At 39.5% G+C, this 13,306-nt stretch overlaps 1 protein-coding gene across 1 annotated transcript in view; it reads left to right on the top strand.

Moving 5' to 3' along the window:
* The first annotated feature begins 8,083 nt into the window (after positions 1-8,083).
* DPY19L2 (dpy-19 like 2) overlaps positions 8,084-13,306 on the top strand; it is a 102,122-nt gene continuing 96,899 nt past the window's right edge. Inside the window, exon 1 of the mRNA XM_004418833.3 lies at positions 8,084-8,478. Coding sequence (XP_004418890.1) covers positions 8,100-8,478 — 379 coding nt within the window. The 5' untranslated portion in view covers positions 8,084-8,099. The remainder of the gene's footprint in view (positions 8,479-13,306) is intronic.

The raw sequence follows: 13,306 nt of genomic DNA, 5'->3' as shown, positions 1-13,306 counted from the left end.
CCTGAAAAGACATGGAGGATCTTAAAAGCATATTGCTAAGTGAAGAAGCCATTCTGAAAGGGCTACCTACATACTGCATGATTCCAACTATATGACATTCTAGAAAAGGCAAAACTATGAAGACAGTAAAAAAGATCAGTGGTTGCCAGAGGTTTGGGAGGAGGAAGGGAAAGATGAACAGGTGGAGCACACAGGATTTTTAGGGTAGTGAAACAATTCTGTATGATATTATAATGATGGATACACGACATTATGCATTTGTCAAAACCCATAGGACTGTACAACTCAAAGTGAACCTTAATGTAAACCCTAGTTACATTAGTTAATAATAACGTAGCATTATTAGTTCATCAATTGTAACAAATGTACCACACTAATGCAAGATATTAATAACAGGAGAAACTGTGTACATGGGTAGGGAAGAAGGGATATATGAGAATTCTGTACTTTCTGCTCAGTTTTTCTGTAAATCGAAAACTGCTCTAAGAAATAAAGTCTATTAATTTAAAAAAGCCCCAGAGATACCACTTCACACCCACTAGGATAGCTATAATCAAAATGATGGACAATAACAAGTGTTGGCAGGGATGTGAAGAAATTGGAACACCTGAACATTGGTGGTGGGAATAGAAAATGGTGTGGCCGCTTCGGAAAACAGTCTGGCAGTTCATCCAAAGGTTAAACATAGAGTTACCATATGACCCAGGAATTCCACTCCTAGTTGTACAACTAGCAGAAATGAAAACAAACGTCCACACAAAAAGTTGTATGTGAATATTCATAGCAGCGTTATAACAGCCAAAAAGTGGAAACAACCCAAATGTCTATCAACTGGTAAATGGATAAATAAAATTTGGTATATCTACACAATGGAATATTATTTAGCTATAAAAAGAAATGAAGTACTGATAAATTCTATAACATGGATGAACCTTGAAAACATGGATGCTAAGCAAAAGAAGCCAGACACAAAGGACCACACGTTGTATGATGCCATTTATATGAAATGTCCAGCATAGGGATATTCATAGAGACAAAAAGCAGCTTAGTGGTTGCCAGGGGCTGGAAGGAAGGAGGAATGGGAATGACTGCTAATGGGTTCGGGGTTTCTTTTTGGAGTAGTGAAAATGTGGAATTCAACAGTGGTGATGGTTGCACAACCTTGTAAATATACTAAACTCACTGAATCCTACACTTTAAAAGAATGTATTTTATGGTGTGTGAATTATATCTCACTAAAGCTGTTATTTTAAAATGTAAAAGAAAAAAAAAGCTACTCAGCAAATGTTTTATTTCCTTTCTTTAGGGTCCAACGTGTCAATTTTGAGGACTTCTAGGGGAGTAAATCTTGTGTACTTGTGAGTTGAGTGGGCAGTCTAGAATCTTCTCCCCACCTCAATTTTTTTAATCTGTAAAAAGAAGATAATACTACCTATTAGATAGCATGTGTGGCCTTATGCTCTCAATTTATACTAGTTTATTTTTATCCCTTCCTTTTTTCCCCCAAGAAGTGCCATAGCTGGCTCTTTGGACTCCCTGGGAAAGAAAAAGATGATATAAATAATTTCTTCTCCATCCTGAGCCTTGATATGGTAATAATTTTTAACTTTCATAAAACATTTACTTTATCTATGCACTTTATATACATTACCTTCCTTAATCTTTGCAACAACTCTAGGAGGTAGGATCTATTACTATTCCCTTTTGAGGTATGAGAAAACTGAGGCTCAGAGAGATTAAGTAAGTAAGAAAGCCAGGATTCAAATCCTGTCTGTAATTGTAATTAAGACACAGCACTAACTCCTCAAATAAATACTTCTAAATTTTAAGAATTAAAAAAAAGTCTACCTTGCCTTTTCTGAATCTAGGTACACAGCCTTAATCAAGAAACATAAAAGCTGCATAACTCAATTTTTTCCCCTAACAGATTATAAATTGTCACTAGTAAGTGGCTCAAGAAGAGTTTTAACAGATTGTGTCCAGAAGGGAATTTTAAAGTGCCATATTTATCTTTTGGGGATGGGTCAATATCCATGTGGAAGCAGGACTCTGCTGCCCAAGCCAGAGTCTGGTGGTCTTGATGTAAACACTTATTACTTACTTAGGGACATTTTCCCCTCCCCTTTATACTCTAGTTGCCATTTAGGCTGCTGGAGGATAGAAGTAATTAGAAAATAGGAACAATGAAGCCCACTGTACTTAGAGACTGAACAGCAAGCAGAGTCAGGGAGGAACCAGAAGAACAGAGACCAGGGCCGAGTTGGAGGCCAGGTTGGGGCTGGGCTGAATAGATTAGAGACAGGGATAGGCTTAGCTCATCTGGGATGGCAGTGACAGGGGTAGCAACTGGAGGACAGGATGGGGGACAAACTGTGGGGTAGATAGTAGAGAGTGAGACCCTCAGGGTGGAATCAGAACACACAGCTGAAGACAGGAGGAGAAGGGAAGGAAAGGCCTGGTAAGAAGAGAGTTTGGTACAGGGCACAGTATGACTCAATAGGTCTATCTTTCCAGCTACCTAAATATATGTACAAATACTAACTAGAATCAAATAAATTTAAAAGACTTTAATAAGGTCATGTAGTCCACAGTCTTTATTTCAGAGTTGCGGAAGTCAGAGCTAGAGAAGTAAAGTAAATTGCCCAAAACATACTGGGCCCACTCCAGTGAGATTTCTAGGTCACTATGTCCTAATCAAAGTTAATCTTACATCAATCTAAAATATTATGTGATATAAAACATAGTACACAGATGTCTTATGTATCCTTGCTGCTTTTGCTATGTTTTGCATTTAATCTGCCCACATATACGCTACAATTCATTCTTTAACATATTCTAATACTTCTGCTTATTAATATTGAATGTATTAATTCTTGTATTAGTTACTTTGGTGGTAAATAAAAATAATCTCAATATGTTGGAGTTTGTACACGAAACTGTCATCATTGGGTTCATGGAAAAATTGATTTTGGGGGTATGGTATATGTATATATGTACGTGGTTGTGTATATATTGGTTAAGTCATTTAACAATGATTACTGAGTACCCTTCTGCTCAAATCAGTGTGCATATACTACGCAATCGGCAGTCTCCCCATGTGGTAGGTGAAGGAATTATCCCAATTAATTCATGGATTACCTCCCTTCCTTTGAATGAAACATGCCTACATAAGGCTGTTCAAGGTCAAGGGGGTCTCATTTCATCTGCTATAGGCCTGGGGAACTAAACTGACCAGAGGATGGGTGGCTGAGAGAGCTCCAGTTTTAAAAGGAGAATAGGCCCCTCATGGACGCAGAGAGTAAACCAGAATGCTTAGAAATTCCAACTTATCACAGATACCTTTTCTTCTGTGGACAAAACGCAGTGTTATGCAAAGCATCACATACGGATGCATTTACATTCAAAATGCTTCACTGCAATTTGGTGACTTTTCATTTTCTCCTATGAAGAAGCACCTGCATCCAACTAGAATTGAAGCAGGCTCTATAAAGTAATTCAACAGCAGCAGATGTACTATTGTAAAGTGAATCAATCCAGGAAATGTAATGGTTTTAGACTGAAGCAGTTGTTTTATAAAATACACATGTGCAAAGACATTTCTTTTAGTGGAGGCAGCTTGCTGAAGAAGAATTTGAAAGGATCTTTTAACATATAAAAACAGACCAATTAGAAAATAAATAGCTGCCAAGAACCATGTACCCGCGGTTATCCTATTTTTTTGGAGACAAAAATAGAGATACATGATTAAACAAAAAAAAAGATTTTTTCATCTTTGTGAATTTATAGGAAGTCTTACAAAAGTATAAAAAATGAATCCCATTTGGTTCACCTTTTTAAAATTTCTTAATTGAAATGAGTAAAATTACTAAATCAAATTGTTCTAAAAGAATCTTGGATATGTGGTTCAATTTTAGTTAACATAAGTGGGAGAACCTAAGAATTCTGCTACCATCTTTGGGACCAACTAATGATGATAGATTGGAGATAAACACTTTGATGCCAATTCCAGCTCCTTGCACCATAAAAGGGAAAAAAGTATTTTAATATATAAGAAACTGTGAAACAGCACAAATAAAAACCCATCTTTTATGCAGAAGAGTATCAAAGTGAAATTACTATTTTAAATTATCAAATTGTAAATGGAAAACTTGACATTTTCAAAATGATGTTCCCTGAACTACCTCTATCTTTTCTCATCCATATAACCAAGCTAGATATAGATGTTACTGATCTATCATTTATATCTATGTATTCATGCAAAGTTAAAACATTTAAATTTGATAAAAAGAATCAAGTAAAGGAAAGTCATTATTATTTGGAAAACCAAATATCGGCCACAATGAATATCTTAATTATTTGGATATATGAAATATGCAATGTAATTATTTTTATGCAAGGTTACATTTGGAATTTCCCTATATTTCATATTTAGTAAACTGATTTATTACATTAATTTTTTTCTTTTTAAAAATGAATTTAAAAACCACCTAAATTTTTAAAATTCTGATTTATAAGTCATTATTGCCATCTGCTGGTTATATAGTTTCACTGCATTTTTTTGTAAAAATTACCCATCGCTTTAAGACAGAGAAAACAGAGATGAGTTTTAGATAGAGTTGACTGGATTAGAAATCTCTATGCAACAGAAATAGTTTGCTAAATCATGAGGCATCTTCATTTCAAAGAGGATAAAATAATGCGAGAATATATTGCATCATATAAAATTATAAAGTGCTATTTTAATTGTCAGTTCATCATAGAATAAGTATCAGTCATACTGGTTTAAGTTATTGTCATTATAGCATATAACTAAAATATAACTCAAATAACTGTTCAAAATAACTAGGTGAAAATAAGTGACTACTGTTAGAGAAGTTATAAAATGCCACGATTCTATTCTACTGAATAAAACTAAGTGCCACGTTTTCCCTCATGTACACAAATCTATTCTTCTCCTTAGTAAGAGAATGCATAATTATTTAGGCAACTGTCTCTCAGTTTTCTGAGTTAACTAATGAACTTAGAACTCATATTACTGTTTAATAATAGAACTAACATATAACTTAATGACAAAGAATCTAGGTGAGAAAATATTAATTGGAAGTAATACTCACCAGTATACTCTGAACATGGTCAATCTAGAGCAAGATATAGGAACATTTTTTTTTTATTAGGCACATATTATGTTTTAGTGCTTTAGCATTTTTCAGATGAGGAAATAAAGATTAGAGTGGTTTACTAGTTCAAAGTTACACACTGGTAATCATCTGTATAGGAGTCCTCTATGTAAAAGATTTAGAATGTAGCCTGGTACATAGTTAATTCTGTGTGTTTACTATATATCTGAATCATATATATCCTGCTTCTTTTACCTTTAACACTATATCATGAGTATTTTCCTATATCATTAAAAATTCATTCAAAATGTCTTTAGTCAATTTAGTAATGCTTCACTGTATCAGCGTTCTATAATTTATTGTTTGGTGTTGAGGTTATTTCTAATTTTCACTGATATAAATAATAGTACAATGAACATTCCTATAAAAAATATTTTCTAAATGGTAAAAATGACCAGATTTGTACTTTCAAGGGCTAGACCAAGGGTAAGAATATGTTTTATTTTGTTAGGACGCTGAATGATCCAAAAGGCAATTGCAAACTCCAGGAAACAAACAAACAAACAAAGAAATTGACCAAAAAGGGAAACATCAGAAATGAGCAAAATAGACTGAAGGGAGGGAAACCAAAATCAGCAAGTTCAGTTCAGAGATGTACAAGAAAATGTCACTGAAAATGACATCTGGCCAACATTCCAGTAGCATCCACTCCTACTTCCCACAAAAATACCCACTCCTCATGAAAAACAAAGACATAAAACCTATAAAATCACTTAAATGAATATTCTAACTTTTAACAAGTTCCCTCAGATTATTTTTTAAAATATTCAACAAGATACAGCTTAAAATAAACACATCTACTAAAATCACAGAGAGTTGAAGGATAAACAGATTTATTGGCCAAACATTAATTTTTAAAAAAGCACAAATGGCCATATTAATTTCAGGTAGAGTAGGATGTATAATTCAGCTGCCTTGAAATGTCTATGGGAAAATGTAAATTTCCCAAATTGACCTCAGAAGTAGACCATGTAAACAGACCAATAATAATAAAGAAAACTGAAAGATTAAAGTAACAAAAATGCTCCAGAACCAAATGTTCTAATATAGACAAAAAGGTGCAAATCCACTCAATTCATTTTATGAATCTAATATAATTCTAATAAAAAAGGAAAACATAATCATAGCACCTCACTTATTATTCTAAAACAATATTAAAATACTCATATGAAAAAATAAGGTATTTTATTTTGAGTTTGCATATTTATTCAATAATATATTTTTATCAACCACCCATAAATACCGTGTATTTTAAGCTCAGTATTGGACAGAATTCATTAGCTATTGAAACGTGGGCAAATTACTACATCCTTGATCCTCGGTTTCTTAATTTGCACAAAGTTATTGTATGAATTAAATGAGAAAACATTTTAAATACCAAATACAGTGCCAGAAAAGTAGAAATGCTCCTTGGAAACAAAACCTCACAAAAGGACAAATTAATAACAGTTCTTATTGACTTTCAATGTGACAAGATGAATAGTACGTTCTGTCAGTAAATGCTTTAGACCTTCAGATGAGGAGGAATTAATGTGGGCTGGAAAACTGGGCTGGGGCCTGGAAAGCGATAGAATGCAGATGGGCAGGGAGAAAAGGATGAAACAGCTACAGGGTGGCTTTTCCGTATGAGGAAAGGGATAGTTACGAAGTCTCACCCTGCGGACCTCACTCGGAATAACTGGAATGGGAGATCTGTGTCCGCGGAAATGGCAATTAAAGTTGAAAGGTAGATTGGGGCAGATTATTGAAAGCACTGATGAGCAAGCCAAGGAGTTTACATTTTATTTGTGGGCCAATGGGAGCCATGAACATTTCTGCGCGGTGTTGCTTCAGGAAAATAAACCTGGCCACCATGAGCCGTAGATTAGACGGAAGAGAAGAGAACTAGGAAATTCAATCCGATCCGTCATAAAACAGACGGGAGGTGGACTGGTGTGGGCTCCAGTGGCACGGCTTGTAACAGAGGCCACGGAAAATGTCAGTGGCTCCTGTCCATCTTTACCAGCCACTCTGGCATCACGAGTATAGTGATAATGACCGCGAGGCTAAGAGTTCCCTTCTCAGATGGTCCTGGGTGGTGTCTGGCTTAGGAAGGTGAGAACGCTGGGCACAACGCTTCTAGGGCTGAGGAATTCTGAGCAACCTTGTTGGGATACAGTTTTACTTCAGGAATGGATTAGCTAGTGCTGTCCTCCAACGGGAAACCGCCGAATCACAGAAGGCACGCCAACCTGAGGCTCTGGGGTTAGACTCACCGGGCTCACGCCGGCTCTGCCACACATTGCCTGTGGCCTCGGGCCATTCCCTCAGCGTAGGACACTGAACACCGAATGCAACGTGTCCGTAGGAGGTGAAAAGAGATGTTCCTAAAGTGCCAGGCGCACCACAGGCGCTCACTTCCTTCCCTCGCTTTTTCTATGGTTATTTCTTTCAACTAAGATCTCCTTCTCCTTTATTAACCTCGACACATGCAACCTTTTGGTAAAAGTAAGCTTGAACTCGAAGAAAGGAATTAAATCGCAGAGCGCTCCCCTAACTTTGCCGCAAGCAGGCCTGGGACTTTGAAGTGACGCTCCGCGCGGCGCATGTGGGAAAGTGCGCATGGGCGGTGCGCAGGGGCTGCGCGTGTGGGAGGATGCGCGTGGGGGATTCGCAGAGTGTGGTGCTTCGGCGCTGCGCGGCGGGGGCTGCGCGCGTGGGTGGTGCGCGAGGAGGATGCGCGTAGGCGGCGCGGGGCCGCTTGGATTTCACGGCACGCCGTCCGGGTTTCGCGGTCGCCTTGACGACCCCGCGGCCCGCAACGGCGGCGGGGACGAGTCGTTGAGACCGCGAGCCGAGCCGAGCCCCGGCGGACGTCGCCCGACTCTGCTGGGCCCGCGCCGGAGAGAGAGCCAGCTTCATTCGAACAGGGGCTATGAAAAAATGGTCGGGCAAACGAGGAATAAGCTCAGAGAAGCGGCTTCAGAGCCTGTGCACGCTCCGCGCTCCGTGCAGTCTAGGCGGCGGCGCCGGGCGACCGGGGCCGGGGAGCCGGAGGTGGGGGAGGAGCGGCAGGAGGAGGTGGAAAAGCCGGAGCTGCCTTGGTCTGTAGGCGGCGGGAACCTGCCCGGGGGCGCCCGGCGGTACTCGCCGCGGAGGACCCGAAACCCGAAAGCGCAGAATTGCGCGCAACTGGAAGTGGCCTCGAGGACGCTTTTTCTCGGCCGCTTTCAATTCCTCAGCTGTTTCCTGGAGCAGCTCCGCGACAAGGTGCACCTACTGCGGAGACGTCATTTCTTGGGCAGGACCACCTATGGCATAGGTGAGCAAGACAGGGCGGGGAGAGCTCTCTGCAGGAGCCCCGACGGCTCAAGGCTGGATGCCCTCCCTCCGGGGCCCCGCGGGGCTAGGCTCGGTTCCGCTTCCGAAGGACCCTCCGGCACTCTGAGTCTCGAGTTTGAAGTGGTGTTGGTGAGTCTTGAAAAAGACCAGTTGAACAAGCAAGCCTAGTAGCAATAATGACAAGGTCCAAGCTCTGAGAAATTGCTGACAAGAATTTCCAGCCCCCTTAGTTCTTGTTTTAAAACACTTTCCAGGGTTTTCGGGCATAGTATTTTCGGGCACAGTGATCATTCCTGTGTCACCAACAAAATGTCATCTTAATCAGGGCAGCCATTTATCACAGGTTGTAAAAATGATAGGCTGTTTCTTGGGGGGCAGACATTATGTTCCTCTGCACCTTAAATAAAGCAAAATAAAGTGTTGGTTTTTTTAATTAGTTGAGAATCTTTAATAGTGGAAATAGGGTCAAATTAGACAATATATTGCCCCATGTTGGTACCCATTTACTTTCATGTTCTTGTGGAGCTTCAATGCCTAAATTTGGAGAATTGTTATTTAAGCTGTTGAAAGATTTTTCTTTATTTACATTTCTCATTTTCTGCAGTTTAAGTGGTAACTTAAATGTTGTTGCTGTTTCAATAAAATCAGTTTTGAACCTAGTCCTTGGTCAGACTGGCTACTGATATAAATTGAAACATAGATAATGTCTCAATGTAAGTTGTGATTTCTTTTCCACCGTAAGTTGACTGCTGATGTTAAAGTAGAATGAGTCTCCACATTTGGGGTGTTAAAAATACTTGAGGAATAATAGATGGGATTTCATATTTAGATTTTATTAGATGTCTAGTTATGGCAACAGATATATTCCACATCAGGAATCAGCATGGTCTTGGATACCAAGCTGTTTTGCTGTTCCAGGGCACCCATGTCCGGCACATGGAAGGCACTTGATGAATGTTGGGTGAAATAATGACTGAGTATATTAAGTGAGAGTTCAGCTGAGCAAACTAATACTTTAGGATGGGAAGTGGGAAAAAAGATCGGGGAAGACTTAGGAAAAAACGGGATTTGAATTGTGACAAAAAGGCTAGTGTTTGGATGTGTGAAGCAGAGAACAAGTATTAGAGGAGACCAGCATAATCAAAGTCTATGAAAGTGAAGTGAGGCTAAAAGGAAGGGTACAAAAAGAAGAGGAAGTAGGAAGTGAAGAGGAAGTAGGAAGTGTCACCTTAAAAAGCAAATTCGCCTATTTTATCTTCAAAATGAGTTTATACGGGAATAGCCAAAAGAATTGTAATTCAGGATGTGCGTGCTATGGTAAACTGTAGGCAAATCGGGAAAATGAAGGAGGGGAGCTTGCTTTTATAGAGACAAAGGGGGTATAGGGAGGGGCTGTTCTAAATGAAAGTCTCTGGGGGGAAAGTAGCAGTTCAGGGTGGCAGTGGCTTCTCATTGGCTGAGCTGTTGCCTGGTAGGGAGAGAAGTCTTCCTTCAGTAGTGAAGTAGTTGTACTTCCTGTCAGAGAGGCAGTGTCTCTTTGTGTTTGGTGTAATTGGTGGTGTGTGATGGGTTGCGTACAGGGTGTGCGACTTCCCCCTACAGGCCTTCCCAACTCCAGTTCAGTTAAGGTTTCTTTTATTAATTTCCACACTTTCCCATTTTGATCAAGATTGTTCTCTGAAATCATTGCTGATTAACAGTCAGATTCTCGGCATGTAGTGGTCTTGTTCCTTGGTGCCAGGAAGAACCTTTCCTGTTTGTTGTGTTGCACATGGGTGGGAAAGGACATAGTGGTTAGAAACCATTTAGGCCACATTTGAATTACAAGGAAGGTTAGGAAGGAGAACTCTCGAGCATTTCATAGTCAAAGTCTGTATTTGTCTGAGGTTGTAAGCATCAGAAATCATTTCAAATTTTTGAGCTAACATCGCTTTACAAAGGTTCAATAGGCAATAGGTACACAGTTTAAACAAGTACACAAAGCAGGATTAAGAACAATACAACAAGCCTAGTTTGCAGGATGGTTCTAAACCAGGAGCCCAGACCTGAAGGTAACCAGCTGAACAAATCAAAAGACAGTGGAGGGGCTGGTCCCGTGGCTTAGCAGTTCAGTGCGCGCGCTCCGCTACCGGCGGCCTGGGTTCGGATCCTAGGCGCGCACCGATGCACTGTTTCTCCAGCCGTGCTGAGGCCGCGTCCCACATACAGCAACTAAAAGAATGTGCAACTATGACATGCAACTATCTGCTGGGGCTTTGGGGAGAAATTGGGGGAAGAAAAAAAGGAGGATTGGCAATAGATGTTAGCTCAGGGCTGGTCTTCCTCAGCAAAAAGAGGAGGATTGGCATGGATGTTAGCTCAGGGCTGATCTTCCTCACAAAAAAAAAAAAAAAAGAGTGGATTGTTAGGTGAAATTTGTTGTGGCCAATGTGCTTGTTTTCTAATCTTATGTAATTGGGTTTTTATTTCCCCAGAAGTGTTTATCCACGTGCAACAGGAGGTGTTCACCACTGCACAGATACCTCCTTGCTCAGCAAATTGATAATCAAGGGCTGTACAGTATCCAAAACCACCTTGGCCGATGAGTTAAGTACCTATTGCTGAGCTGAAATTGCATTGGCTGTGGAGTCAGCCAACTCTTCTAGTGTCAGGGAGAGATTCCTGATGGTTTGTTGGCACTCACTCCAACCCATGGAAAGAAAGCTCTTCCCATGGAGGCAAACCCAGAGTCATGCATGCCTCCTGGAAGTGCTTGTTTAAAGCAGTTATAGTGGTTTAATGGAACACACCAGTAAGAGGCCTCTGTTTGGTTATGTAGAGAAAATGGAACAGTGAATACAGTAAAGGCACATTGTCCTTATATTCTCCAGCTGTTAAGGCAATGAGTTGCCAAAGCATAAAGGCCATTTCTGAAACCTCACAGATGAAGCCTTAATGAGGGGGTGCCCATAAGGACCTCGCAGAAGTGATATCATCTATAGATTCATTCATCGGCACAGAGGCATTAGCATTATATAACCAAGACTTGGAGACTCAGTATGTTGTTACATACCGAGAGGTTGCCTGAATATTTGGGTATATCAAGAAATTTATAGATGGCCTGGGTTACATTGACAGCCTCACAGAATTTTTCACACAAATATTCAAATAATCTTGTTTTCCCTTCCCAAGGCCAGGTTAAATTAAAGCAAGGAAGGAGTTTAGGTGGGCTTAGCACCCTGAGTTGGTAAAATGGGCCAGCGGAGCAATTTAGACAAACAGCATCTGAAATCCCAGTGAAATTACTTATAGGGTGAACTAAGGGGACTGTCTTGGACAGACTGAGGTTTCTGTTGGCAAATCCAGCAATCAGAGAGGTTTTCTCCCCTTCTCAAGTGATTGGTAAATGCGAACAAGGGCATTATCCTTCCAGGAAAGAGAGGGAGAAAATAAAGTAAGAAACAGCAGTGGGGTGAGGGCATACAGGCCTGGTCCAGCCATGTTAGGAAATCTGTCTGCCTCAAATGTCAGCTGCTTCTCTTCCTAGTCAGTTTGGTTTGGAGGTGTCCAGTGTTTGTACAGGACTAGATGTCATATGGAGCCTTCTTTAGCTGTGAGATGTGTACCCAAGGCTCAAGTCCCTGAAGTTTGGCTGTCATCTGGGTGGTGAGTAGGGCCTCGTATAGTCCCTTGCAAGGAGATTTCAAGGGCAGTAAAATTGGAAATGTCAGTTTGGAGTATCATATCCAGACATTTAAGGAAAGTAGCAGAATTTAGGATCCAGTCCAGCTTATAGATACAAGAAATCCTTAAAGACGATTAATAGGACTAGAATTTAAAATCTACAAAAGTGCAAACATAATTTCTTTCTCCACAGTTACCGCCATTTTTATTAAAGATAATCATAGTAAAACTAATTTGTATTAAATTTGGCCTGATTATTTATATAAATGCAGCAAGAATATTGATTGACCATATAAGCTCTTTTTTAAGATTGCTTTGCTGAAACCTTGTAAGCAAGGTAGTAGGCTGATTTTTCCAAGCAGTTCCTTAAAGCTATCTGGTCATATCTGAGTCTGTGTACATCTTTCTTGAATATAACATTCACCCATACAATATAACATAAAAAAAAGTTTATCGTCACTTATTTGACCATGCTTCTTGTGTAACTTGATATACCTAATAAGCCTGATAAGTGTAATATCTCTTTTTGTATAAGGAGAGGGAATAAATCTTTTGAGATGTCCTAAGTGCCCTCTGGAAAATTCCAACATTATATCCAGGTCAAAAAAATGTCATTCAGAATTTGAATATTTTGAGAAGCTTATCAAAAATATCAAAAGGTTTAAACACTTAACTAAATAGGATCACAGGTCATTATGAAATAATACTTAAGTATTTGACCAAAGTAACAATAACAGGTTTCAAAGGCAAATAGAAAACGTTACAAAGCTGTCAGCAAAACTTAACTCCTTTAATACTAAGAAGACTTGGCTCTCTTAAGTAATTAAAGACCTAATAGAAACAACACAGGAAATTATTTTGACAAAGCCCAAAATCTCTGTTTTCTAGGCATATTGCTAGGCACAGTTTGTTTCACCAGTAGACCAGTAGCCCAAGAAACCTTGTACTTTCAACAGAAAAGAAAGCCAAATTTTAATTTTGCATCAGCTTATCTTGATATCAAAATTCATTCATTCCAATCTTAGCCAGTCCTGACCGCTCATAAAACTCTTTTCCCAAAATTTCTTTCCATAAACCTTCTACAGCTTCCTTTTTACATTCAGATTTTGTCCTGTGTTTTCTCCTTTTCCATTCTGAAATAACCA

This window comes from Ceratotherium simum, chromosome 1 (assembly GCF_057802395.1).
Source record: "Ceratotherium simum simum isolate JZ-2026a chromosome 1, ASM5780239v1, whole genome shotgun sequence".
NCBI classification, from domain to species: Eukaryota; Metazoa; Chordata; class Mammalia; order Perissodactyla; family Rhinocerotidae; genus Ceratotherium; species Ceratotherium simum.
This window is presented reverse-complemented; position numbering and strand designations above follow the sequence as displayed.